This window comes from Salvelinus namaycush, chromosome 32 (assembly GCF_016432855.1).
Source record: "Salvelinus namaycush isolate Seneca chromosome 32, SaNama_1.0, whole genome shotgun sequence".
In the NCBI taxonomy this organism is placed as follows: domain Eukaryota; kingdom Metazoa; phylum Chordata; class Actinopteri; order Salmoniformes; family Salmonidae; genus Salvelinus; species Salvelinus namaycush.
This window is the reverse complement of record NC_052338.1, coordinates 13,631,414-13,659,244: the sequence shown is the minus strand read 5'-3', so window position 1 is coordinate 13,659,244 and position 27,831 is coordinate 13,631,414. Positions and strand designations below refer to the sequence as shown.

Here is a 27,831-nt window from a genome sequence, read left to right as displayed (position 1 = left end):
GGTATCAACCAATTTTAATCTTCAAGAATCAATATCCTTCATTTAAATGATCAAAAATTGCTTAAAATATCAGAGTAGGATTATGCAGCCCTATACATCCTCCTCCATAACCCACTACATCAGACAAGTGGTATTTGCAATAACCATGGCAACAGACTGAGTGAGAACCACGTTCAACATGGAGGCAGCACAGATATGAATGTTTTTTTCTAGTTTGGAAGCATATATAAATATTTGTAACCTACTCAAAGCTTTCCCTCAAAGCACTGCCTATAGCAACATTGTATTTGGGGGTTTATAAAAAAGACACGGTTTATATAGGCAAATACGTTTTATTTTCTATTTGGTCTGGAACCTGTCAACTGACTTGTGCTTTGTCTGGTCAAAACATAACCTTCTCATTCATCTTGTCATTATGGACATGCCTCACCTTCTCTCCTGGCTACCAATGGTCTCAAACAACTGGCCTTTTGATCACATTTGGAGTTTCTAACCTATTCAGGAGATCAACTACATGCTGTGTCTTATGTTTGTACTAGGAAAGCACAAGTTAATTGACATGATGCATGATCTGAATTAAATCTCATCGAAGAAAACTGAAATCACTTGACATCAATTGAAAGACCCAATTTGTTGTATTAAAAACCTTTATTCCGAACCTTTGTTCGGGATCTGTACAGTGAAGAAAATGTTTTAAAAATGTATTATAAAAAAAAATAATGGAGCTACACCACGTCTCCAAATTGTACTTTGAAATAAAGAAAAAGAAAGCTAAATGAAAGCATGGTCATGCGCCTTGCTGTGGTCCTCCGTAGTCTATGGGGGCATTGGTCCTCTCATGGGGCCTCGAGGTGGGCCGCCGGGGGGCCTCGGTGGCATTGGAGGCCCCCTCTGGAAGCCAAACGGAGGCGGACGAGGGGGACCCCCACCGTAGCCTGGTGGGGGCATGGGGGGAGGGGGTCCTCTCATGCCTGGATGCATGGGGTGACCTGTGTGGGTGGGGGGAGAGAGAGAAGGGATTCACACAATTAGATATTATCTCATACACCAGCACATTTCAACAAGGATATCAGGAAACAAACCTCTTGGATATCCATACAATTTATAAATGTCTTTGTCCCTTTAGACAAATATGTAAAAATGTTTGTTTACAATATATATTTTTTTAAGCCCAACATGGACGTACCAATTGCAGACTGTAGCATTAAACTAAGAAAAATTGTGATGCAAAACAATTTACCACTTTTGGTTTCATGAATCAGGAGACAACAGGCAATTAACTATCCAACTTTGAGATTAACTACTGAACCTTATTGAGTTGAATTGACCCCTAGCCTTGTGAAGGCACAGCACTTACCCATGGGATGCCCATAGGGCCCTCTCGGTGGCATGCCCATGTGTGGATGAGGGGGCATGCCGGGGGGTGGAGGCGCCCGGTGCTGGTTGGATCCTGGGGGGCCCGGTGGAGGCACCATACCTGGGGGATGGCCATGAGGGTGCATAGACATCTGGGACATTCCTGTTGGACATGAACAATATAATTGGTGGTGGTCCTCAGTAGCTTAGTTGGTAGAGCATGGCGCTTGCAACGCCAGGATAGTGAGTTCGATTCCCGGGACCACCCATATGTAAAATGCATGCACGCATGACTGCATATACACTACATGGCCAAAAGTATATGGGCAACTCTTCAAATGAGAGGTTACGGCTATTTCACCAACACCCGTTGCTGACAGGTCTATAAAATCGAGCACACAGCCATGCAATCTCCATAGACAAACATTGGCAGAAGAATGGCCCGTAACGAAGAGGTCAGTGACTTTCAATGTGGCAAGATCATAGGATGCCACCTTTCCAACAAGCCAGTTGGTCAAATTTCTGACATGCTAGAGCTGCCCAGTCAACTGTAAGTGCTGTTATTGTGAAGTGGAAATGTCTAGGAGGAACAACAGCTCAGCTGCGAAGTGGTAGGCCAGTCAAGCTTACAGAACGGGACCACCGAGTGCTGAAGCGTGTAAAAATCGTCTGTCCCCGGTTGCAACACTCTCTACCGAGTTCCAAACTGCGTCCGGAAGCAATGTCAGCACAACAACTGTTCGTCGGCCATGACAAGCCTAAGATCACCATGGCAAAGCCAAGCCTTGGGTGGAGAAGTGTAAAGCTCGCCGCCATTGGACTCTAGAGCAGTGGAAACACATTCTCTGGAGTGATGAATCACCCTTCACCATCTGGCAGTCTGGTGGTCTAATCTGGGTTTGGCAGATGCCAGGAGAACGCTACCTGCATGAATGCATAGTGCCAACTGTAAAGTTTGGTGGAGGAAGATTATTGGTCTGTGGCTGTTTTTCATGGTTCAGGCTAAGCCCCTTAGTTCCAGGGAAGGGAAATCTTAACGCTGCAGCATACAATGACATTCTAGACGATTCTGTGCTTCCAACTTTGTGGCAACAGTTTGGGGAAGGCCCTTTCCTGTTTCAACATGACAATGCCACCATGCACAAAGCGAGGCCCATACAGAAATCGCTTGATGAGATCGGTGTGGAAGAACTTGACTGGCCTACACAGAGCCCTGATCTCAACCCCATCAAACACCTTTGGGATGAATCGGAACACAGTCTGCGAGCCAGGCATAATCGCCCAACATTTTGGAATGAGATGTTTGACGAGCAGGTGTCCACATACTTTTATTAATGCACCTCATCACACACATGTTCTCTTTCCTTACCAGAAATAGCAGTACCTTAACATTTCACACACTACAATTTAAACTCCAATATTTAACAATCTGGGCAAGCTTTTCCTGACTGTTGTACTCAATCCAATTATATGGTCAGGGTGAGTGACTTACCCGGGTGCATGCCCTGGTGGAAGGGTGGCGGGCCGGGTGGGGGGCCTGAGCCCCCTCCCTGGGGTCCTGGTGTCCCTGGGGCCGGGGGCATGGGCATGCCGGGGGGCATGCCAGGAGGCATGGATCCAGGGGGTGGCACAGGAGGGAAGGCACCAGGAGGGGGCATGCCTGGAAATTAGGATCAGAGAGAGAAATTGCAACAACAAAAAAGCTGAATTGAAATTATCTTGATGTAGATGTTTTAATGTTGTGTTGGTGTTACGGAACAAGTTATAGTCAAGGTATTGTGAAGCCAACATCAAATTTTCACATTGTGAGGAAAAACACGTTTTTGTCATTCTTACTCTTACAAATCTACGGAGCATGGTCTGACTATATGATTACTATCTAAGTACCCCCACAAAATACCTGAAGGATTTAGGAAGTTGTATACTGGACCCTATTCCAACTACTGAAAGAGCTGCTTCCTGTGCTTGAACATAATTAACGGCTCTCTATCCACCGGATGTGTACCAAACTCACTAAAAGTGGCAGTAATAAAGCCTCTCTTGAAAAAGCCAAACCTTGACCCAGAAAATATAAAAAACTAAATCGGCCTATATCGAATCTTCCATTCCTCTCAATTTTTTTTGAAAAAGCTGTTGCGCAACTCACTGCCTTCCTGAAGACAAACAATGTATACGAACCGCTTCATTCTGGTTTTAGACCCCATCAGAGTACTGAGACTGCACGTGCGAAGGTGGTAAATTATCTTTTAATGGCGTCAGACCGAGGCTCTGCATCTGTCCTCGGGCTCCTAGAACGTAGTGCTGCTTTTGATACCATCGATCACCACATTCTTTTGGAGAGATTGGAAACCCAAATTGGTCTACACAGACAAGTTCTGGCCTGGTTTAGATCTTATCTGTCGGAAAGATATCAGTTCTTCTTTGTGGGTGGTTTGTCCTCTGACAAATCAACAAAATGTCGTTGTTCCTCAAGGCTCCGTTTTAGGACCACTATTGTTTTCACTATATATTTTACCTCTTGGTTATGTCATTCGCAAACACAATGTTAACTTTCACTGCTATGCGGACGACACACAGCTGTACATTTTGATGAAACATGGTGAAGCCCCAAAATTGCCTCCCTGTAAGCCTGTGTTTGACATAAGTGGATGGCGGCGAATGTTCTACTTTTAAACTCAGACAAAACAGAGATCTTCTGTTGAATCTGACAATTAATCTTGATGGTTGTACATGAAGCACTAAAAAAACTTCAGTTAGTGCTAAACACGGCTGCTAGATTCTTGACTAGAACCAAAAAATGTGATCATATTACTCCAGTGCTAGCCTCTACACTGGCTTCCTGATAATGCTAGGGCTGATTTCAAGGTTTTACTGCTAACCTACAAAGCATTACATGGGCTTGCTCCTACATATCTTTTCTGATTTGGTCCTGCCGTACATACCTACAGGTATGCTACGGTCACAAGACGAAGGCCTACTTACTGTCCCGAGAATTTTTAAGCAAACAGCTGGAGGCAGGGCTTTCTAATAGAGCTCAATTTTTATGGAATGGTCTGCCTGTCCATGTGAGAAACGCAGACTCGGTCTCGACCTTTAAGTCTTTATTGAAGACTAAGCTCTTCATGTAGGTCCTATGATTGAGTGTAGTCTGGCCAAGGAGTGTGAAGGTGAACGGAAAGGCACTGGAGCAACGAACCGCCCTTGCTGTCTCTGCCTGGCTGGTTCCCCTCTCTCCACTGGGATTCTCTGCCTCAAACCCTATTACAGAGGCTGAGTCACTGGCTTACTGGTGCTCTTCCATGCCGTCCCTAGGAGGGGTGCGTCACTTGAGTGGGTTGAGTCACTGACGTGATCTTCCTGTCCGGGTTGGCGCCCCCTCCCCCCCCATCGGGTTCATGTCGTGGGGGAGATCTATGTGGGCTATACTCGGCCTTGTCTCAGGATAGTAAGTTGGTGGTTGAAGGTATCCCTCTAGTGCTGTGGGGGCTGTGCGTTGGCAAAGTGGGCGGGGTTATATATTGCCTGGATGGTCCTGTCCAGGGGTATCGTTGGACGGGGCCACAGTGTCTCCCGACCCCTCCTGTCTCAGCCTCCAGTATTTATGCTGCAATAGTTTGTGTCGGGGGTCTAGGGTCAGTCTGTTATATCTGGAGTATTTCTCCTGTCTTATCCAGTGTCCCGCACTAATTTAAGTATGTTCGCTTGCTCTCTCTCGCTCGCTGCTGCTTCAGTTTCAACTGTTCTGCCTGCGGCTATGGAACCCTGACCTTTTCACCAGACATGCTACCTTGTCCAAGACCTTCTGTTTTCAACTCTCTAGAGACATCAGGAGCGGTAGAGATACTCTGAATGATCGGCCCTGAAAAGCCAACTGACATTTACTCCTGAGGTGCTGACCTGCTGCACCCTTTACAACCATTGTGATTATTATTATTTGACGCCGGTGGTAATTTACGAAAATTTGAACATCTTGGCCATGTTCTGTTATAATCTCCACCCGGCACAGCCAGAAGAGGACTGGCCACCCCTCACAGCCTGGTTCCTCTCTAGGTTTCTTCCTAGGTTCCGGCCTTTCTAGGGAGTTTTTTCCTAGCCACCGTGCTTCTACATCTGCATTGCTTGCTGTTTGGGGTTTTAGGCTGGATTTCTGATCATCACTTTGTGACATCAGCTGATGTAAGAAGGGCTTTATAAATACATTTGATTTGATTGATGAAGCTGAAATCAAAATTCTTTAACCCTGGTGCACACACACTTACCAGGCATGGACATCCCGGGTCCCAGGGTGGTGAGGACAGGCGTCGAGGCAGAGGGGGGAGGCGGTGCATCTGCGAATAGCTGATGCGGCCGGTCAGCCTGCGAAAGTGGGTTCTGAGCAGCTAGGAGGCGTTCAGCGGCCGAGCCGTGCCGCTCGCCCTTGGAGTCCTTCTTGAAGGCATATGACACCGTAATTGGTCGGTTGCACAGGTACTGGCCATTCATGGCCTCGATGGCCGCGTCAGAGGCATCGAAACTGGCATAGTTGATGAAGGCGTAGCCCTTGGAGTTGCCAGTGTCCGGGTCGCGCATGATCTTGGGCGTCTGGAGTATGACCCCAAAGGCGCTGAACGTGTCGTAGAGGAGTTTCTCGTCAATCTCCGGGTCCAGGTTACCGATGAAGATGTTGGCACCAACATCCAGGTTCTTGTTGTGCGCTGAGGCTTTGTTGACACGGATGGGCTTGCCGTATAGTTTAATCATGTTCATAATCTTGATGGCGTAGTCCGCATCCTCTTCACTGAGGAACTCAACAAAGCCATAGCCTTACGAAGGGGTGGGGACAGAGGAAAGAATAACATTCAATAAGACTAACAGTTATATTTCTGATCAGCATTTTTTTTTTTACAGGCTATTTGTCTCTAAAGGAGTCTCCAAAAATGACACGACATCAACAAGTGATGCGTTTGCTTTTATAGCATAGACCTAATCTACAATGATCTGTTTCTTTGCATAGGCTAGTTTGACAAAGTTCTTATTTTTAAACATGAGTGCGCCACCTCACCATGTGAAAGAAACCCTGGGGTTAGACAACAAAGTGTAGCATATCTGGTTGGTCTTACTGATTGTATGTGTCCGTTTGGTTACCAATGCGTTGTTTATGGGTGTGTGTGTGTTACTTACCTTGGTGTTGTCCAGTGACTCTGTCTTTGGGCATGTGTGTGTTGACCACAGGCCCAGCCTGTAGGAAGAGCTCCCACAGCAGTGGCTCAGCCACTTTCTCATCCAGACCACCCACATACACAGTGGCATCTAACGTGACAGAGAGAGCAAAACATTAAGTGGATGGGTATAAGCCCATACATTAAACCTTGTTATGGTTCCATGCCATACAAGATATTTTCAAGCCGTGCGGAAATGACTACCGTTACCTGTTTTTAAGCAACATTTCTATGTTGGAAGCTATATCGGTTCCTATTACTTACATTACCGAGCAGTGCACAAGAAAGCATTAAATCTAGTTTCCACGCATACGCTGCAGTTACATCACGTCTTTGGTTCAAGAGCACAAACCCTGCAAAACGAGCGCAGTTTTGCCAAAGACAGGGACGGTAAGTAGGGTGCAGCCTAACGGTTGAGAGCGTTGGGGGCAGTAACCGACGAAAGGTCCCCGGTTTCACTGCACCTATCCGGTGTGTGACAAAAAAATATATATTTAAAAATCGCTATGGATAAGAGCATCTGCGGAATTACTTAAATGTTGCTGAATGTAAAAATTGTGTGCGCCCAACGCGCGAAGTCAACCAAGGCTAGGAACATGTCCAGCTAGCTAATGTTACCCTCTTTGAGCCAGTCCCATTTAGATATACGGCCCTGCCTTGAGCTAGCTAGCTACCCATTCATAGCCCGGCGAATTCATTAGAGACAAATCGGACGAGTCTGGCAGGACATAAAAATACATAGCTAGCTATCTAGCCTGTTACAATACATATGGCAAACGTTGGCTTGTAAACGAGCTTTGTTTGGCAATGGAATTGAGTCACACAGACAAGGCATATGGCTAGCTACGTCTTCATTCAGCTAGATTTATAGCTATAATTTTCAGGCCATTGGTTCAGATGTAATGGAAACTACTCGTATGGACACGTTTGATGAAGTTCATAGTAAAATATAAAGACGTATCTACCTTGGTTACGCTCCGAAATCGGTCCTGCCGCCATGTTAAATCCGGCGTGAGGGCAGCGTTATGCAGAAGTTGTTAATCTGATGGGCAAGAAACATATCCGGCAAAACCAAAGAACGCAATTAGTTCAAGTCGCCCTCTAGTGGTGGGCTGTCTGTACCGGTGAGCTGTCATTCAAGATGCAGCTGCCCCCCACACACATATTATTAAAACTACACTCTGCTAATATCACATTTCACTATTTTCTGTATTTTTTGCCAATATCGTGCTGAATCGTGCATTCTTTATAGGGTCAAACTACAGTTAGTACATCCATTTTTGGATATATAAATTAATGATATATACCCATTGAGTCTTGAAGAATAAAACGTATGAATGAATGCCTCATGAGCTTAGTCGTACCACATCAGAACCCAAAATATAAGCTTGTTTTACTCCAATGTCTGCAAACAATGTAAGTGTAAACAAACACTGTATAGCCTCAAAACATGGTTAAACCTATAATATTGATATCATGGATGGTCAGTCCTTTCTTCAGGCCCATCCCTCAACTTTTTACGAAAACAGAGGCGGGCGATAGGGGGGAGGGGGATCTGCTTTGTTATTGTTTGAATTGTGGATTGGCCCTGTAGAGCAGGGATTATCAACTAGATTCAGCTGCTGGCCAATTTTTTTCTTTAGCAGATGGTCGGGGGGCTGGAACATAATTACAAATACATTGTAACATTTTCATAGGCCTATACCTTTGTCTCTGCCTGTTTTGACAATGTATTATAATGGTATCTCTTATTATGTCTTACTTTCGGGTTCAGGCTATGCACTTCTGTGTAATTGTCAATGGCTGTCTAACAGTGACTGTCTTAATGGAAACACCTGTGAAACAGGCTCCTCGAGTTTACATCTCACTTGAGCGTGACTTCTTGGATAAGATAAAGTGGCCACATACCTGGCTGTGCCGGTTTCAGAACAAGTTTGTTTACTTAACTGACTCTTTAAATAGTTGTTTCAAGTCAATGTTACAGGAATCACTAACAACTTGAGTAATAGGTACATGGGATACAGGCTCCTTTGGCTACAGGCTCCTTGGTTTAGTGAGACAATGGACAACAAACAGAACAAATAATTCATATCTTTGTCTTGCCAGAGGTATCATGAAAAGTCTCACATGGACTTTATGCGTGGACTCCTTGCTGCCATGGGCTTTGATTGTTCCCGACGTGCAAAATCTACTGCTCAGAGGTGAGTGGTTGCCACTTTGCGTAATTTAGGCTATATAATGCACAGACAAATTGAGTTATAGTAAAAAGTACATGGAATATGAACTCTTCTATTTTTGATAGTTAACTTTAGTTTAGGTTACCAACACTTTAACTGACTAAAATCCTTGAACAAGCATTGAGTTATAGCTGATACACAACCAAAAATATACTGAATGTAATCTCCCTGGCATAAAATGGAGGCCTGTAGAATGGAGGTGACCTGACCATGTCCTTTTTCTCACTCACTCAGACACTTTGTTGAACTAGAGTTGTCAAGTAGTCACATTTGCATGTTCAGTTTAAAAGCTATAGCATATTCATTTGGACAGTGAAGCTAAAACTTTCAATTAGGCTCTATACTCCAGCATTTTGGATTTGAGATCACATATTTCATATGAGGCGACAGTATAGAATGTCACATTTCATTTTAGGGTACTTTCATACATATCTGTTTCACCTCCCCTGTTATTGGTAATGGTGAGAGGTTAGCATGTCTTGGAGATAGGATCTTAGTGCCTGTAACCTTCTCTCTCATCATTATTCACGATTCATTCATGATTTTCCATAATCATGGTAGCATCCACATAAATGTAGGATCGTTCAGAAACATATTCTATTCTTATTTACAAAATAGCGACCACAAAATGAAACAATACCTTATTATCAATTCATCTCTATTGGGCACAACATAATCCAAAACACAACCAAAACAAACTGCAAATACATCCAAATTTGTCGAGTCACAAGCTTGATGTAGTCATTGCATGCTAGGAATATGGGACTAAATACAAAACTTTTGGAAACATGAATACAGTGAATTTGTCCAAATACTTATGACACCTTCAAATGTGTGGACTAGATACATAAAGTGATTTAATTTCTAAACGGTTAAATGGATACACTAAAATAAAAGATTACATTCTGTACTGTCACCTCATACGAAACATTTGATCTCAAATCCAAAATGCTGGAGTATAGAGAATTAAAAGTTTGACCTTCACGGTCCAAATAAATACGTAAGGGAGTGTAAACTGTATATTAAAAGGCTGAAATTAATGGTAGCTAGGTCTTAAGAGGTAATGAACATTGGTTTCCTTCTTCCCCCTGAAACAGCTCGCCAGCAGAGGCGACAGTGGTACATGTTGCCAAGGAGAGCAGCCCTCAGACCTGTAGTCTTTCCCTGGACCTCGACCCTCCGCACTGCCAGAACTGCATCTCCTACGAGGCCCGGCTGCAGCGCCTGGTCTGCGGACACTTCTACTGTGACCATTGCAGGGCCCGCATCATTAACCAGGCTTTCAAGGACATCGAGGGCCTCTCGGACTACCCCTGTCCTATGTGCAACTCTATCCGTCAGCTGGGAGGCACAGTGCCTGAGCCACAGCTCCGCAGTAATAGCACCCCCACTGTGTCTGTGGGCTTCAACGATCCCCCCTCCCCCACATCCTCACCGTAGCTCTGTTAATGCAGGTCATCAGGGAAGAGGAAGAAAAGGACTCTGGGACTTGAAGTAAGATAGTAGAAAGGCACTTTGGAGTCTGTTTTAGTGGAAAAACAGACAATCAGAGATTCTGGGTTTTTAGGAGAACTGACTTTTTGTCAGTGCTCCAGAAAATTATGCTTTTCTTTTCATTCTTTCATAACGGATGACATTGGAATCAGTGAGGGTTGTTTTTGGCTGCTTTATTGCATTTTATGTATACAAATCTAAATAGAAACCTACATTGAGTAAAAAAGTAACAATTTAAAACTGGTCATATAAAATACATAAGGACTGTATAAAACAAAGTTTATATAGATCACATTTTGTACAAATGGATTTACGAATCATGCACAACTTGATAAGCGAGAAGGCAGGGTAATAACATGACTGAACAGTCTATAAAAAGATTGCAACCTGTGTTAAAAGGAATAACACGCAAACATTAGTCCCAAGTTATATTAAGTGTCGCTAAAACATGTATTTACATGGTAATTACACAGACAGGTTTAGTGTAATTACAGTGTAGGTACACATTAACAATCTGGTAAAAAATTACATTTATAAACGTATTGGATTTGCAAAAAAAATTAAATTGGAAACCATACTCTTACAACAATGTGAACAATATACCTGCCAATGTAATTAATTACCATGTAAGATTGGTTGTTTTAGCTACACTTTATATAAAAGTGAGACCCAAACATTAAACAACTACATTTTTTAACAATGTATGTGATTAATGGTGAGCAGACAACTGCCATAAAAACCATCTGTAACACACCATTACATACACGTAAAAATATATATGATTCACACAAATAAGCATGATGGGAGAATACACCTACCACACACTTCATGAAATATGATTTCCAATAGCTAACACAAATACAGTCAGGTATCTACTTGCAGCCAAGTGTCAGCCTCCTCCTGGCAGAGGCAACCAGGGTTTTGGCTAAAATTACAAGTTCATGATGTCATTGACCTTAACAAGGGCCCCAGGACAGGTCAGATTACATGAAAATAGAGCTCTTTGGCCACGCACAACAGTTGTGGGTTTGGCGTTGAAAAACAGAAGCATTAGCAGAAAAGTACCTCATAATTATGGTAAAATACAGTGGTGCATTTTTTTATGTTATGGGACTATTTTGCTTCCACTGGTCCTGGGGCCCTTAAGGTCAACGGCATCATGAACTTTACCAAGTACCAGGACATTTTAGCCAAAAACACTTGGGCGCAAGTGGAGGATGACACGTGGTTGCAAATGGATCTTCCAGCAAGACAATAACCCCAAGCACACATCAACATCCACAAAGAGATGGTTAATTGACCACAAAATCTACATTTTGCAAAGGTCATCTCAGTCTCCGGACTTGAACCCCATTAAAACCTGTGGTTTGAATTGAAGAAAGCAGTCCATAAGCGCATACGAAGGATATAATGGTTCTGGAAAGATTCTGTATGGAGGAATGGTCTAAGATCCCTCCCAATGTGTTCTCCAATCTTATAAAACATTTTAGAAAGAGGCCCTGTGTGGTTATCCTTGCAAGGGGAGGGTGCTGGAGTTTTACCACTATCTTTTTTCATTTATTTGTATTACTGGTTAAACAAAAGCTCTTTCTCTGAGCAATTATATTAGTATAAAGTAATCTAATTCCCCATTTTTTTTTACCATGAAATATAGCTTAATATTTGTATTATTTATTTTATACAGTCTTTTTTGCTCATCTTTTTTAAGGGTGTTTTAACAAAAGATTAATTTCTTAATTTAATTAGGACAAGCATACAATGGATTGCACTTCAATTGATATGGCTTTTGTTTGTAGAAACAGGTGCCAGGTCTATAGAAATTGAGAACCATGGGAAATGCCTTACCCTGGCTTGGTAGGAAAACTAAAAACACTAACCGATACTGTCAATGAAAGAAGAAGCAATGTAAATGCTATCCAAGACTAATGGGCATCTCGTCAACTTATTTTGCGCTGCTGTTGCTATTGGGATATGATTACATTCAGGAAAGTTAGGGAAAGTTAGCTAAATCTTTTTCTCTGCTTATTTTCTTAAAAAACATACCACAGACAATTCCATCAAGAGACATATAGTAAGTAGGATACAATGTTAAACTATGATACAACATTAGCGTGATGTTTGGTGCATTTTATTCGCATTCATTTTTTACTGTAGCTGTCAGTGTGATATTGCCATTGTGATATGACATAGGCATTTAATGGTATTTAATGTGAACATGAGTTGATTCTCTGTGTGTTCTGACCCCTGAATAAATGTGTTTTCTAAATGGGTCTATTTCAAGTGAATTTCGGAGTAGCAGATCGCATGACTAGATAACATTTCGTACCGGTATGGTAAAGCCTCTGTGAAAATCCCCCAAACAAAATCAATTCAAAAGAATTCAAGAAGGATCCACTGTTATTTCATAATGGCTGAAAGATTAAGCCTAGTCCTGGACTAAAAACCCTTTCCATGGAGCATTTATGATGGAGATTCTACATGGATCATGTTTTTTTTGTCCTTTGAATTTTTCTATGGGAAGCGTATAGCTGCCAAAACGCTTTAATAAAAGTCTTACCTTGAGAGTAACTTGTGGTTAGGGGGAAACAGCAATCCCATATATTACTACAAACTTACGTTTGTTCACTGTGTTTGCTATGTTTTTGTGTTGCACACATTACTCACATTTGAACAGTTGTTAGCACCAATGCAGTTGTCAATCTGGATATCAGTATCGGCTAAATCACTTGTGTACGTTTTAGCCTAATAATAGAGTTAAAAATGGCTTAGTGACAGTAAATGATCCTGACTTAGAATGATAACGCTGAAAGTTTAGTCATTAAGCTGCAAGGCCAGAAAAAAACTGTTGGATAACTGACATTCGTGTAAACAATCCACTCTAGCAAGCAAAGCTAGGCAATTAGTTATTTTACGAGTGACATCAGTTTGAGTCGGAGGAGCGGTTCTTTCTTCGCAAATAAGGCTGGCTATCACTAATGATAGACTCTACAGATGTAAGATCTTAATTTAACCTATGTTGTCACTGCAAAATAATCCTGCAGCAACAGGATTTGAACGTTTAGTCCATAATATTGCTTGAGCGGTGGTTAGGCTTTCATCTGGCCAAAAGTAGGCTACATGAAAAGTGAAATACTATATAACCGTGTGTTAGTGTGGGTTTTCAGTAAATTTATGTCAATTACAAAAGTTAATCTGCATTTCCTGTGGTGCAGGAAAATTCTCAGCAACAAAAGAGTGATCAAATTAAGATCCTACCTCTGTATATAAGATCTGTAATGTAAGAGCAATACATAAATGTTCAAATAACTTTCATAGTCCTTAATGAAGTGATAGATCATGCTAAAGCAACAGACATGGGTCTATTTTGGTGAGAAAGATCGTTCTGTGACAATATCCTTGTGATTATGTCCTGTACGATCATTAAAGGCAAGTGAAGGGCTTTAACTTTACCCATGTGGTAGCGTTGTCTATCAGCATAGAAAGGGAATGAGAGGAATGATAACAGTTCATTATTCCATGTGAATTTCACAAACCCAATAAAATGGCAGCACAAAAGGACCTCAATGACTTCTTATTATTCGATCCTGGTCCTAAAGATTTCGCTCTAAACTAGCACTAACATATCCGATTCAACTAATCAACTTATTGTCAAGACCTTCAGAAGCTGAATCAGGCGTATTAGTACTGGGCTGGAAAAAACTGCTGAAAGATCTAAGAACACTCACTGTTTTATAATTGAAAGCTCCTAAATGGCTGCCTTGCTAGTCTCTATACAATCAATGGTTATTGGCCACTTTTCCTCATTCCATCTCTAAGGCCAGATTCCAAACTGACAACCAACTTCCTTCCATCTGCCCTTGACTCCCAACTTGCAGATCTGATCGGACTGAATAGGTAAAAGCCATATGGTGGAAGCTATGCAGAGTTACTATTATGTTTCCCACACCTATGTAGACTTTTTGAGAACCGCGAGGGGGAAGTCAGCGTGGGCAGATGGAAGTGAATCAAATTATGGGGTTGGAATCCAGCGTATACCTAGCAGGTTGAAGGCAGGGTGGCAGTGTTGGCTGCATCCAGTTGGCCAACAGCCAGCATCAGGATGTCCTTCTTTTCCTTATGAAAGCGAAGCTCCCGGCCGGCCAGCCTGGCCTCCTCAAGTTCTCGATCTGTTGCCGCCACCTCCTGGGCGATGGTGCCAGCCACGCCTTGCTCTCGGTTCACCCAATCAGCAGCCATTTGGGTGCGCATGTCATCATCCAGCGCCCTATGGGAGTAGTGAGCCAGCACTTCCTGTTAGGGGAAAGCAAAATAAAAAAGGTGTTAGGCCGGAATGGACCTTATTGACGCCATGGCCATGATCGTTAGAAAATTCAGGCTAGCTGGGTAGGAAACAGAAATGCTCCATTAAATCATTATATTTTTCAACTGTACTGGTGTCCTAGCAGTGCAGGTTTGATTGAGTTCCAGATTATGTTTAATGATCCTGAAATGCCTGGATTTGAAACGACCTGGAACCACAAATGCGTGAGCTGCGTGGCCAGCAATAACATAATTTCAAATGAGGAATGTGAGACGTCTGGGTGAGCTAATTACTCCAGTGGCTCAGCCCCTCTCCTTAACCATTGAGATGAAAGGCATAGGCCAGACCAAATAGAATACTTAAATCAGTCAAGAGACACACAGGGTAAAAAGCACTCCGTAACCCTAGAAAACATAATACAACTGAGTCGTATCTATCCCAATCGTGGAGTTGCTGGTTGCTCTTCCTCCTCTTTGACTTGTGATCTGAATGGCGTAGATTGGCAAAAGGCAGGTTTGAGCCACAATTAGATTATTCAGGTGAATTTATATTCATTTCATGAATTGGAAGTTGCCTAAATTGACCCCCATACTGCAAAAACGATGTCAGAAAGCTCCAATTTTTAGATTAGCAAACATGACGGGTGGGGGATGAAATCTTAAAGGTGTGTGCATAGAGCCTGAACATGTTAATGTTCGAGATCAGATGAAGTCAAAGAAAAATTCTTTAAACTCTGGTTAAAACATTTTTTCAAACTTGAATCAAACTCCGATCAAGACTCGTAATTGACGCCTTAAAAGTCGTTTATGTATGTAAGATGCATGAGATAATGAGGACTGAACACAAACATTTAGGTCACCCGACTCTGCCTGGAACGGAGTCACTTCATAGGTATTCATTCAGCCCACACAATGTGGTTTAGATAGGATGGAATGGCATGCTGAAGGAACTTAACTCAAGCCAGAGTGTAACTCAGTCAATTATCTCCAGTGAGTTTCAGCCCCATTCTGGACTTCAGTTGAACTGAGATGTGGTGCTGGCTGTACCATTTGAATTATAATTAAATACTATCACTGGCAGTCTGTAAGGATGAGGGATATGTTTCATTTTCCAAACTTGATGGATTTAATGGAAACTGTCAGGCAAATGTTTTTCTCAAATAACTCTTTAGTTTGATCAGTTATTCTGTTGCTGAAACTAAACAGAGAAGTTTGAGTTATTATGTAGCTATATTTCCCTTCCTTTACACCAGAGGGGTATACTACAAAGGAGGATCAATGAGTTAGCCAGCCAGTTTTGACAAACAAACAGAATTAACTATAGATTCTCTGATTCATTAAGAAAGATAAACTTAAGTATGTGTTTTTGTTTGTTGAGTCAATTACACCATACTCATTTCAAGTTAATCTTTCTAAACAATAAAAGTTTTTTCAGAATATTCAAGCAAGTTATCTGGTATATTATTTGATCCTGCTTTGTAGTATACCCATAAACCTTCAGCAGAAGCTCTTATCCAGAGAGACTTACAGTAGTGAGTGTGTACATTTTTCATACTTTTTCATACTGGTCCCCCGTGGGAATCAAACCCACAACTCTGCCGTTGCAAGTGCCCTATCAACTGAGCCACACGGGACCCAGATGTGTCCAAATATTTTTCTCTGAGGTGCCAGAAATGGAAACATATTCAAATTTGCTCACACACAGTTGATGTCGGAAATGTACATACACCTTAGCCAAATACATTTAAACTCAGTTTTTCACAATTCCTGACATTTAATCCTTGTAAAAATTCCCCGTCTTAGGTCAGTTAAGATCCCCACTTTATTTTAAGATTGTGAAATGTCAGAATAATAGTAGAGAGATTGATTTATTTCAGCTTTTATTTCTTTCATCACATTCCCAGTGGGTCAGAAGTTTACATACACTCAAATAGTATTTGGTAGCATTGCCTTTAAATGGTTTAATTGCGTCAAACATTTCGGGTAGACTTCCACAAGCTTCCCACAATAAGTTGGGTGAATTTTGGCCCATTCCTCCTGACAGAGCTGGAGTAACTGAGGCAGGTTTGTAGGCCTCCTTGCTCGCACACGCTTTTTCAGTTCTGCCCACAAATTTTCTATAGGGTTGAGGTCAGAGCTTTGTGATGGCCACTCCAAAACCTTGACTTTGTTGTCCTTAAGCCATTTTGCCGCAAATTTGGAAGTATGCTTGGGGTCATTGTTCATTTGGAAGACCCATTTGCGACCAAGCTTTAACTTCCTGATTGATGTCTTGAGATGTTGCTTCAATATATCCACATAATCTTGCTTCCTCATGATGCCATCTATTTTGTGAAGGTGAAGGTTTTGGAGCAGTGGCTTCTTCCTTGCTGAGCGGCCTTTCATGTTATGTCAATATAGGACTTGTTTTACTGTGGATAAATACATTTGTACCTGTTTCCTCCAGCATCTTCACAAGGTCCTTTGTTGTTGTTCTGGGATTGATTTGCACTTTTCGCACCAAAGTACATTCATCTCTAGGAGACAGAACGCGTCTCCTTCCTGAGCGGTATGACGGCTGCGTGTTCCCATGCTGTTTATACTTGCGTACTATTGTTTGTACAGATGAACGTGGTACCTTCAGGCGTTTGGAAATTGCTCCCAAGGATGAACCAGACTTGTGGAGGTCTACAATTGTTTTTCTGAGGTCTTGGCTGATTTCTTTTGATTTTCCCATGATGTCAAGCAAAGAGGCACTGAGTTTGAAGGTAGGCCTTGAAATACATCCACAGTTACACCTCCAATTGACTCAAATGATGTCAATTAGCCTAACAGAAGCTTCTAAAGCCATGACATAATTTCTGGAATTTTCCAAGCTGTTTAAAGGCACAGTCAACTTTGTGTATGTAAACTTCTGACCCACTGGAGTTGTGATACAGTGAATTATAAGTGAAATAATCTGTCTGCAAACAATTGTTGGAAAAATGACTTGTATCATCCACAAAGTAGATGTCCTAACCAACTTTCCAAAACTATAGTTTGTTAACAAGAAATTTGTGGAGTGGATGAAAAACAAGTTTTAATGACTCCAACCTAAGTGTATGTAAACTTCCGACTTCAGCTGTACATACTTACTTACTTTTTGCACATAACAGTCACAAGTCATTGCTTTCACACAAAATAAACCAAAAACATTTGAAGAAAACAGAAAAACAATTGTTTGAAATACATCCCAAAAAATACTGATTGACACCAAATCAGGTCTTATTTAATACCAGGACAAATACCAAATGAAACAAGCCTATGAAATAAAGTGATACCAATAATCAGTACTCTTATCCAAATGAGATCTTACTTGACGGGAGCATTGTCTCTCTCTCATGGCCTTCAGGCTTCCATTCCAGTGCAGTAGCTGAAAGACTGTCATCAATTCCTGAAAGAAAAAAACAGTTCAGCGACGACAAGCAGCATTGTTGTGTGTGGCTGCGCCACATGGAAAGCACTGTTTGGCACTAAGCACAATTTCAAGTTTGATTATTAACACAAGGCAGTGAGTTTTTAATGCCAAAGTCACAAGATTTAATGATTTAAGGCTGGTAATGGGAGCTAAGATGTGGCTGGGGTGGCAGGTAGCCTAGTGGTTAGAGTGTTGGGCCAGTAACCGAAAGGTTGCTGGATCAAATCCCCGAGCTGACAAGGTAAAACTCTGTCATTCTGCCCCTGTGTTACCCACTATTCCCTGGTAGGCTGTCATTGTAAATAAGAATTTGTTCTTAACTGACTTACCTAGTTAAATAAAGGTTACATTTAAAAAAAGAGGGAGAAGGTCAATAAGTAGCAATCATGTGTTTGCATGTGTAGAGCCCTAAATCATAAGCTGTGGTTTGGAAAAGACCAATCCATGCATTAGATTGAGTGGATTTGGATGACAAACAATGAAAGACTGGAGGCCAGCAATTCTGTTCAGATTTGTTTGCCAGACCAACATGCTCTTAGGAAATTCCTGGAACCACATGGTTTTGCTCCAATTCTCTTCTGCACGCATGATGGTCCTCACACTCCTTCATGTAGTGGGTCTCATTATCTAGTCCTTGACATCTACATACATCTCTAGTCCTTGACATTCCTGATAAGTGCACTTTGAATAAGTCAAATCTCTGTTTAAGTGTGTCAAGTCCCAATTTAATTGATGTACATGTACATTATTTCAATTGCTCCCGAAACTGGCATGCTCTGCTTTAGTTCATGCTGTCATGAGTCTCAAACCGTTGCATTTATCAGGTTCAACTGCATTCTTTTCTTTCATTCAACCTGGGAAACCAGAGTGGTAAGTCATAAAGCAGAGGTGATGAAACCAGACAACTTTAATAAACACTCAGAAATAACTCCTGGTTTTCTTTATCATAAATTAAGCTATAGTTTAGGGCTGATCAGTAAACGTTTATATTTTTTCATGAACTGGAATTACAAAGCTAAATGACAATATAGTTATCTATCTGCTTTGTGTAATTAGCAGTAGTTTTGGAACCATTAGCCATGTCTGTGTTAACATGTATGCATCTCCCTCTTTTATAATTCTGTAGAAACCATAATATAATTTCATATTCTCCAACAAATCCCATGTGTTCTGTGTATCTGTGTGTGCAAAGAATACCCAGTATTTGGATTCCTCATCTCCATCATCTCATCTCCATGCCAAGGGAAGCCATGTTTCCCCCAAAAATGTACCAGGAAAAATATTTTTTTAAATAACATAAAATAATGTATCTTTCGCCTCTCTGTGTTTTGGAATTTTCCTTCTATAACATCTGCTAACCATGTGTATGTGACCAACACAATTTGATTTGAGAGGCTGAAAGTATCTCACTGGAGAAAGCATCCGAGCGAGCAAAACAGCGCCCCTCTGTCTCTGTATGAGTAACCCATCTATCTGATGCCGTCTGGTCAAAAAGAGTATGATATTGTTGCCTCCGGTAACATTGAATGCAAGGGAAGCCAGCAAGCAATTTGTCTCTCTTAATAAAAAAGTATACAATAATAGCCAATCAGAGTTGAGCTAAACTGAATGAGCTCAACTGTGAATGGTCCTGGCGCACCAAAAAAAAGTCTCAAGGGAAGATAGTTTGCATTTGGCTTCACATCACATCAAAAGCCAAATGTCATTGACAGAAAAAAACTTGAATTGTTGCATCTCGTTGTGTTGTTGTCCTCCGGTGGCTAGCTAGCTAGCAAAAATGTTCCTAAATTAGCCATGGATGGAGATAGGGATTTGGAGATGTGGTTTTGCTTAATTCAACGTACTGGCCAAAGATTATAACGGTGATTCTGATCCTACCATAAATTAATACATTGTGTCCCTGGCCTGAGAGGATGGAAGCTCAATATGTAGCTAGATGTAGTAGGCTAATGTTAACTAGCTAGCTCATCGTTACCCATGAAAGGAAGTTAGACTAGCGAGCAAGCACTTTAGCCAGGTAGCCTAGGACAACAAAATCTAAACGCATGTACTGTATGACAGATTCATAGACCATTTCGTCAAAATGAAAGAAAGGAGGATGGCATTGGCGTTTCTCTACAAGTAGGGTGAGTCAACATGTTTTTCTACTTACGCACATGCACACACAGAAATCAGTACCATGGACAGCCACATGATATTTATGTTGATAGGACTAAATCGATTTTGGTATATTTTAGTTGTCACTGTGTTACACTAAGCATGGGTGATTTGATGATGTTGAAATGTTGAAGTTGGAATGGAGCTGGAATAGTGGATGCAGCGACTTATGGTAAGTCACCGGTGTTCTAAATCAATAGTTGTTTAGTAGTCTGGAAATGTCAGAAACATTAACTTGCTTGACCATGCTGTAGGTCTTGTAACTGTTTGTTACATGCAATATGCTTTGTGGACTCCACCAGACAGATGTTGCTCTCTGGTTTTGTGATGAAACAAAGGGATTTATTCAGCCACTGTGTCTTCTTATTGTCTTGGCCTTAGGTCTATATATCACGGTCGCAAGGCGTATGAACTAACAGGTTATAGAGCAAACAGCCCAATTATCACAACACATAGGTTGTAATATGGCTTTTTTTTCATGGCTTGGCTTCCACAGTGATTTTACCCACACATCGCTACTGATCTCCTAATTTCCTACATCCTGACCAATGTATCATAGTGCCACCAACATTCCTAAACTAGCCTCATATACAGTCCAACCTTTTCCTTTTCTTACATTTCATTGCCGTAACATCCACTGTATCATCACAAGTAACCAAAGTTTGCGTTACTCCATCCTATTTACCTGAAACTCCAACATTGACTTTCCTTTGTTGGACTCCAGCATGAAGCGAAACGCCCCGATTCCTGTGCTGGGGTTGTCTGCCTCTTCTCGGTTTCCCTGTAAAAGACAAGTAGAGTCCAATCATCCAGTCTTTTTCTCCTTAAGAGCCCAATCAGATTAAGATCTTACCCTCATAAGGACATGACCTTTTAATAGGAGCTACAGTATGGATTATATTAAAGACCAGTGCGCACTGCTTCTGTTAATGTACATTGAAAAATACATGAAATGGCACTCACATTAAAGGAGGCCAGCGCCTCACATACACTCTTCTCAATGAAGTCATCTGTGATGCGGCGGGAAGGATGCTCGTTGAAAACCGAGTTCATCAGCGCGATCTTCGCAGCACTACGTCTTGCTTCAGCCTTGGTTGGACAAAACTGCCCAAAGTAAAGCATAAAACATATTTAGTACTTTTCTGAATGTTTTCCAAGTCCCCCCAAAATATATGTTGCCTTTGGCATAAATTGTAACGTTATGACCCTGTGATTCACGCAATATCATAATATGGGTAAGCCAAATTATCGTATGGGTCTTCTGGAAGTCATATATATTTAATTTTAATAATGACCTTTTTCTTGAAAGATGAAGCACTTGAAATGTATGTTAATCTTGTTTCATGTATGTTTCAGAATGATGTCTAAGTAATATCAATGCTTCCACTTCATTGCTATTATTTCAAAGAAAGAAAGAAAGAGTTAGGAAGGATAGAGGCAAAGGAGGCCCCGTGCAAATGCGATGAGGGGGAGAATGTGGGGAGGGGTGTCACGGCTCCTTCTAAACTCAATATTTGGCTCTAATTACAACCAGATGAGCCACCATATGAGTTTCCAACCACAGTATGCATTGTAGCCAGCCAATTCGAGGAGAGGAAGAAATGGCAAAACATTTAATCCTCCCATGGAATATTCTGGTAGGCTCAATGCTTATGTTCTAGTATGATTTAGAATTGAAAATAACATTTGAAAAAAAGATTTTACATTAAAGCAGTCATTACTATTTCAATGATACTGGTGGATTATTTAACAAAGATAGGAACACGGCTCATACTGTATGTAATTATTTATACATTCATGGATGAGATCAACAGTGTTTTTCTACATCCTTATTTCAGTTGAATTTAGAATTTCCTTATTCCATTTTTTTATGCTAAGCCTGAATACAAGTAAGGTCCTACTCCTACACCTTGCTAACATGTTTTTGATGGACCCAACAGCCTGGAGTTATCGACGTGGTGGCGTATTTCACCTCAGCAGTGGTTCAGATCCACAGACTATTATTTGAGATTAGCCAATGGTTAGCTATTGAATTTAATCTTGGTTTGTAATCTCTTGTAATGCTGACAAGAGACAACTGCTTTAATTTGGGATTCCCAGTACATATTGTTGTGGAAAACTCAATTCTGCCACCACAGCATACTATACAAAACTACACAATTTTCACAAGAGCAGGCTGAAGCTAGAGTTCTATCGCTCTCAACTTCTTTATTCTTCAACTTCAACTTTTTGGTCTGTATATTACAATTCAGCTTTTAGCTGTAAAATGTGTATAATCCACCTTAACCAATAATAATACAAATTTGATATACACTGAGTGTATAAAACATTATGAACACCTGCTCTTACCATGACAGACTGACCAGGTGAATCCAGGTGAAAGCTATGATCCCTTATTGATGTATGTCACTTGTTAAATCCACTTCAATCAGTTTAGATGAAGGGGAGGAGACAGTGTAAAGAATCATTTTTAAGCCTTGAGAAAATTGAGACATGGATTGTGTATCTGTACCATTTAGCGGGTGAATGGGCAAGACAAAATATTTAAGTGCCTTTGAACGGGGTATGGTAGTAGGTGCCAGCACACCGGTTTGAGTGTGTCAAGAACTGCAACAGTGCTGTTTTTTTTTACACTCAACAGTTTCCCGTGTGTATCAAGAACGGTCCATCACCCAAAGGACATCCAGCCAACTCGACACAACTGTGGTAAGCATTGGAGTCAACATGGACCAGCATCCCTGTGGAACGCTTGACACCTTGTAAAGTCCATGCCCCGACGATTTAAGGTTGTTCTGAGGGCAAAAAGGGGTGCAACTCAATATTAGGACTCCTAATGTGTGTGTTCCTTAATGTTTTGTACACTCAGTGTATATAACAACATTTACACACACTTCAACTGCTCTGGTCAAGTTATAAACTATGTAAAATGTGCTACTATGCCTTTTCACTTGATTAGATACTTAAGACAGCTTTATCAAGACATTTGTTTAAAGACATGCTCTGGAACTTTGGCGACTACTAAGTATTTTTTAAACCTCCCGCTTTGGGCTGGATATAGTCTCACGTTGCCATACCTCCAAAATCACGTCGTTGTCATGCCTCCCTTGGATGTCTGGAGAGTTTTGTATTGCAAAAACAGTTTGAATGGTCTGCAGGCTCCCTGCGGCAAGATTTTGATTGGATGTTACATTTCAAGAATCCTCCCCTCACATGCCCGTTGGTGCTACGTGTTATGTTTGTCACGGTTTTCAGACCGGAAAGGGAACATTTTGCGGAGAGTTGTTGCAAACTAGCATATGGAACATTGCAGAAAATGGAAGACAAACTAGGGGAAAAACTGAATTCTGTTTTGCCAGCAGTGTGCTCTATACACAAAATCGAGTTTTAATCTGCGATTTCCCGGCCATCCTCACCCACTGTTGCACCTACGACACTAATCTAGCGAGCACTACTGGAGCTCCACCCAAGCAAGGCATTTAATTGGTTTGATGTGTTGCGAGCATACACTCATTGGTACACTGGGTTCTAAACCCCGATTTAGCTATTTTTCTGCCATGAAAGCGACAGTTTTTCTGGGAGCTGTGCTGCACCATTTTCCCCCACGTGGGCCAGCCCACTAACAATTCAAGTTCAACCAATGAGCTTCAATTGAGTGACAGCTAGCAAGTGGCACATCATGCACACACAGCAGAGCGAGAGCAATGACGTTGTGCACATATCTGCACATATGTGACATAGCACACAATTTTAGGGGACCACTTTTGACTCATGTGCGCTACCTTTAACTCCTGGCTAAAAAGTATACAAAAGTACTGGAGAATCTCTTTAACACATTCTTGAAGTATTCAGATAAACAACAGAACAGTGTGAGGAGAAAGTTCCAGAAACATCCGGGTCATGTTCATTAGGCAACAAACAGAAGAAAATGGACTGAAACTGGGAGGGACTACCTGTACTTCTCCAATAAGAAACTCACATTTTTGTGATTCACAGGAATCACCTACACATACTAGAAATGTATGAACTCACGGTACGGCAAGTCTCTTTGGATAAACATTTCTGCTGAGTGTTATATGACTCCAACAGAATATGGGTGCACAGTCAGCAGTTGGTAAACAAAGACACTGCATAAACATTGTTTTCAATTGCACAACGTTTTGCTACGGGGTGCCCCCATAAACATGTCCCAGGCCTAATTAGTCGCTTGCTCTCCCTTGACATTTCTCAAGACAGTTCAGAAGAGGTTCCCAGTGATTGACATTTGATCTGAAAATCCAGGGCCAACGTACTCAGGAAGATCAAGTCAGATTGGCAGAATTGATTTAGGTAGAAGCATTTGTGCATGAGTAGAGTTGGACAGACGGATAAATCCCTAAGGTTATGGCCACATAGGGAATTTCATTCACGCAGCTACACCAACACAATTTTAAACCATTATACTGTAGTAGTAATAATAAGTACACTTTTCAAGCACTTTCACTAACTCAGAGATACTATACAGAGGGCCTTCCACCTGAGGAGCGTTTTAGTGCCCACAACTTTATTGAGACAGCCTACGGTCACAGGTTAGCTCACCTGGAAACTCCCAAAGCAGCTTCCCCCTGGGAGACTGACGTAGCAAACATAGGGTGGGTTGTTTGATGGGACCATCTCGTACACCACCAGCGCCCCATTCCTGAGGTCTGCCCCTCTTGACTGCTTCATCTGCCAGAACTCTTGCAAGGCTTCCACCACGTTCACTGGATGAGACATAAAATGACACAGTTTAACATTAGACTGCATGGAGTCATAAAGGTAGACTCGGCGATATGACGTAGATGCAGAAAGTAAACGGCATAGTGGGTCAATCTCCGCAACAACTAAGAGCATTGAAGCGCGAGGCTCAACTTCTCTGCTGTTTTGGTCCCACGGCTACCACGCTGTATGATAGTATAACACACTTGCACAGATACTGTGTGTGAGTCTTGCATCTCGCTCATCTCAATAGCTCAAGTTATAAATGCTGAGTCTACCTTTAAATATGGTCCGGTGTACTCATTTGGTATTCAGGTTTGGATTTAATAAGAAAGAATAAAAGTGACACAGTGGGATATTGTGTATGAGCGAGGATTAAAACTTGAACACTGCTTTTGCACATATTTGGAGATATAATATAAACAGGATGTTTCTGGCTAAGTAAACAACAAGGAACAACCCACTGACACACTGAACTGACTGACTGACACACTGAACTGACTGACTGACACACTGAACTGACTGACACACTGAACTGACTGACACACTGAACTGACTGACACACTGAACTGACTGACACACTGAACTGACTGACACACTTAACTGACTGACACACTGACACACTGAACTGACTGACACACTGAACTGACTGACACACTGAACTGACTGACACACTGAACTGACTGAAGCTGTCCAAATTGCGTTGACTTTCTAGGCCGTTATATTTAACCAGGCAAGTCAGTTAAGAACAAATTCTGATTTACAATGATGGCCTAACCAAAAGTCCACATAGACTCAAAATGATTAAGGAGTACATAACATCATCATACTTATGTAAATGAAAATTGAATAGGCCTACCCACATTTAATGTATTGGGTTTTTGAATGATAGTATAACATATAGGCTAGGCCTACTCTAAAACATTGGAGGTGACTTGAAGTGCCACATTTCGAATGGAGTGCCCAGGTGCTATGTAAAATGAGCACGCAACACTATCCTGTAGAGAACTGCATCCTGTAGTCATTAGCCTAGATATTACAAAATATCGGCTATCATAAACTCGGTATGTTCATGTAGCCTACTGTTATCAACTGGATGGGCAGTTTTGGTGACACACTGTATGTTGCACATGCACTACTACACTATTTCATCCCTTTTGTCAGTTTAATCACAGTTACAGTGAGTTACATTTGAACCAAGGCCAGGGAAAGTCGGAGGACAAAAATTCTGCGACTAATGTGTTCCAGGTTACCTCTGCCATAGCCCTGCGTATGCTTAGCAAAGCTCCGAACAACAGCCTCCACCGCCTCCTTCAAGACAGCCGGGTTCCCTGGATTACATAGACCGAATCCAGCCACCCCTGTTCCGAGACCCGCACTCCCAATAGTGCCGTGAAGACTGTGGAGTTGAAGCGGCGGGGGTGGCCCGGAGGAAGCACATAGGGAGGCCGGGGGAGGCAGCAGAGGTGCGGTTGGAACTGTAACCCCGGGCCGGAGAGAGGAGCGTAGGGTCCCAGTCGATCCAGCTCCAAATCTTATCCCTGGTTGAAGTCGCTGAGGGCGGATAGATTCCATTGTTGAAGCGTAAACGTCAACAGTAGGGGGAATACCAATAGAGGAAATTCGTGATGAAAATACTGGTTTCCTCGCTGATAATGTAATGGAAAATGACAAAAAACGAAACTAAAAAGATAGTGATAAATAAAAAAGTGTTTTCCTCACGGAGAAAAATGTATTCTGCCAATCCCGTTAGTCTTTGTGAGGATTAGGCTGCTTGGCTGTCAATCTTGGGGTAGGGGCGGGGAAATCAGAGACGTGGAAAAGGGGAGCTGTGAATAGGCCATTTTCTTGAACCAGCAATGCAGGAGGAGGAAATATTAGGACATAATGTAGCCTCCAAAACTGTAAAGGAATTCTGTTGAAAATCCACGCTCTACAAGATATTATTAGGGTAGTGTAACTTACATTGTAATACTTTGGGAAAATAGTAGCTACTGAAATAATTATTCTAACGCTTTAGGGGTAAAGATATTTGGTAAATGACCATGACAACATAGTGATAGATACCTTTAAATTATACTACTTTTTAACCATTTATGCAACGCACACTATCCATCCATCCATCCACCCATCCACCCATACCCCCAACCACACACCCACCCACCCACTCATCCATCCACATCCATCCATCTCCATCCATTCACCCCATCATCCATCCATCTTTCTAACTAGTCATCTAACTTCACTATCGCTGGTCTAGATCAGCTGGACATCTAACTAAAACACAGACCCTAAACCAACACATCTAACTTCATAGTGTGGATTTAGATCTACACCAACTAACCACTCCCTAAATAAAGATCCAGACCAGCTAGAGCTAGACGGACCAATTACTAACTAGACTACAGATGTAGTATCTCAGTTTGATCACTCTTGTTGCTGAAAATGTTCATACAAAGCAGGAAATGCAAACTTGTAGTGTATTTGAGTTTTAAAAAGGCTTTTAAAGTCTCTAATTTCCACTTTGAAATGTCAAACTGGATTTGCTCTACCAAAAAATTGATAAACTCCTTAAAATCACTCCGCAATTTCCTGGTTGCTAAAACTCTAATAGTTTGCCTAATTTCAGTTTCTGTTACAAAATGAGCCAGAATAGTGTAGATAATCATTGTACCATCCAAACCGCTGTGAAATATATTTTCCGTAACCAAAAAGATTGTATTTTCAGCTGTTTCAAGCTGGTGTACAAAACCGAAAGTAAAAGAAGCAAAAACAGTGTTTAAGAACAGGAAGGGAAAACAAGCACACATAGAACATATCTACAATTTCATAGACTTGGTTTCAAGTAGAACGATAGCTCTATAACTCACATTTCTATGTGAATTTGATCAGGTCACCCAAAAAGTGACATATTGTCACT

At 41.6% G+C, this 27,831-nt stretch overlaps 2 protein-coding genes across 2 annotated transcripts; both read right to left on the bottom strand.

Moving 5' to 3' along the window:
- Positions 1–629: 629 nt before the first annotated feature.
- On the bottom strand, positions 630–7,593 carry LOC120027405 (splicing factor 3B subunit 4-like). The gene is made up of 6 exons (XM_038972328.1): positions 7,520–7,593; positions 6,517–6,645; positions 5,616–6,158; positions 2,849–3,016; positions 1,358–1,519; positions 630–989 (listed from the first exon to the last, which is right to left on the bottom strand). Exons 1-6 carry the CDS (start codon positions 7,551–7,553, stop codon positions 817–819), a joined length of 1,209 nt encoding a protein of 402 aa, XP_038828256.1. The 5' UTR covers positions 7,554–7,593; the 3' UTR covers positions 630–816.
- Positions 7,594–10,442: 2,849 nt separating this feature from the next.
- On the bottom strand, positions 10,443–26,677 carry LOC120027010 (LIX1-like protein). Its single transcript, XM_038971853.1, has 6 exons — positions 26,165–26,677; positions 24,753–24,916; positions 21,141–21,281; positions 20,863–20,958; positions 17,919–17,996; positions 10,443–14,575 (listed from the first exon to the last, which is right to left on the bottom strand). Exons 1-6 carry the CDS (start codon positions 26,484–26,486, stop codon positions 14,321–14,323), a joined length of 1,056 nt encoding a protein of 351 aa, XP_038827781.1. The 5' UTR covers positions 26,487–26,677; the 3' UTR covers positions 10,443–14,320.
- Positions 26,678–27,831: the final 1,154 nt, after the last annotated feature.

What these genes read in the sequence shown, in the direction of transcription:
- LOC120027405 (XM_038972328.1), bottom strand. Translation starts at nt 7,553, where the DNA reads ATGGCGGCAGGACCGATTTCGGAGCGTAACCAAG. An exon ending in GATTTCGGAGCGTAACCAAG is followed by an intron (nt 6,646 to 7,519) that starts GTAGATACGTCT and finishes CTGTCACGTTAG; the next exon opens with ATGCCACTGTGTATGTGGGT. An exon ending in AGTCACTGGACAACACCAAG is followed by an intron (nt 6,159 to 6,516) that starts GTAAGTAACACA and finishes CCCCTTCGTAAG; the next exon opens with GCTATGGCTTTGTTGAGTTC.
- LOC120027010 (XM_038971853.1), bottom strand. Translation starts at nt 26,486, where the DNA reads ATGGAATCTATCCGCCCTCAGCGACTTCAACCAGGGATAAGATTTGGA. An exon ending in GCTGCTTTGGGAGTTTCCAG is followed by an intron (nt 21,282 to 24,752) that starts GTGAGCTAACCT and finishes TACTTTGGGCAG; the next exon opens with TTTTGTCCAACCAAGGCTGA. An exon ending in AGAGACAATGCTCCCGTCAA is followed by an intron (nt 14,576 to 17,918) that starts GTAAGATCTCAT and finishes TTCCCCTAACAG; the next exon opens with GAAGTGCTGGCTCACTACTC.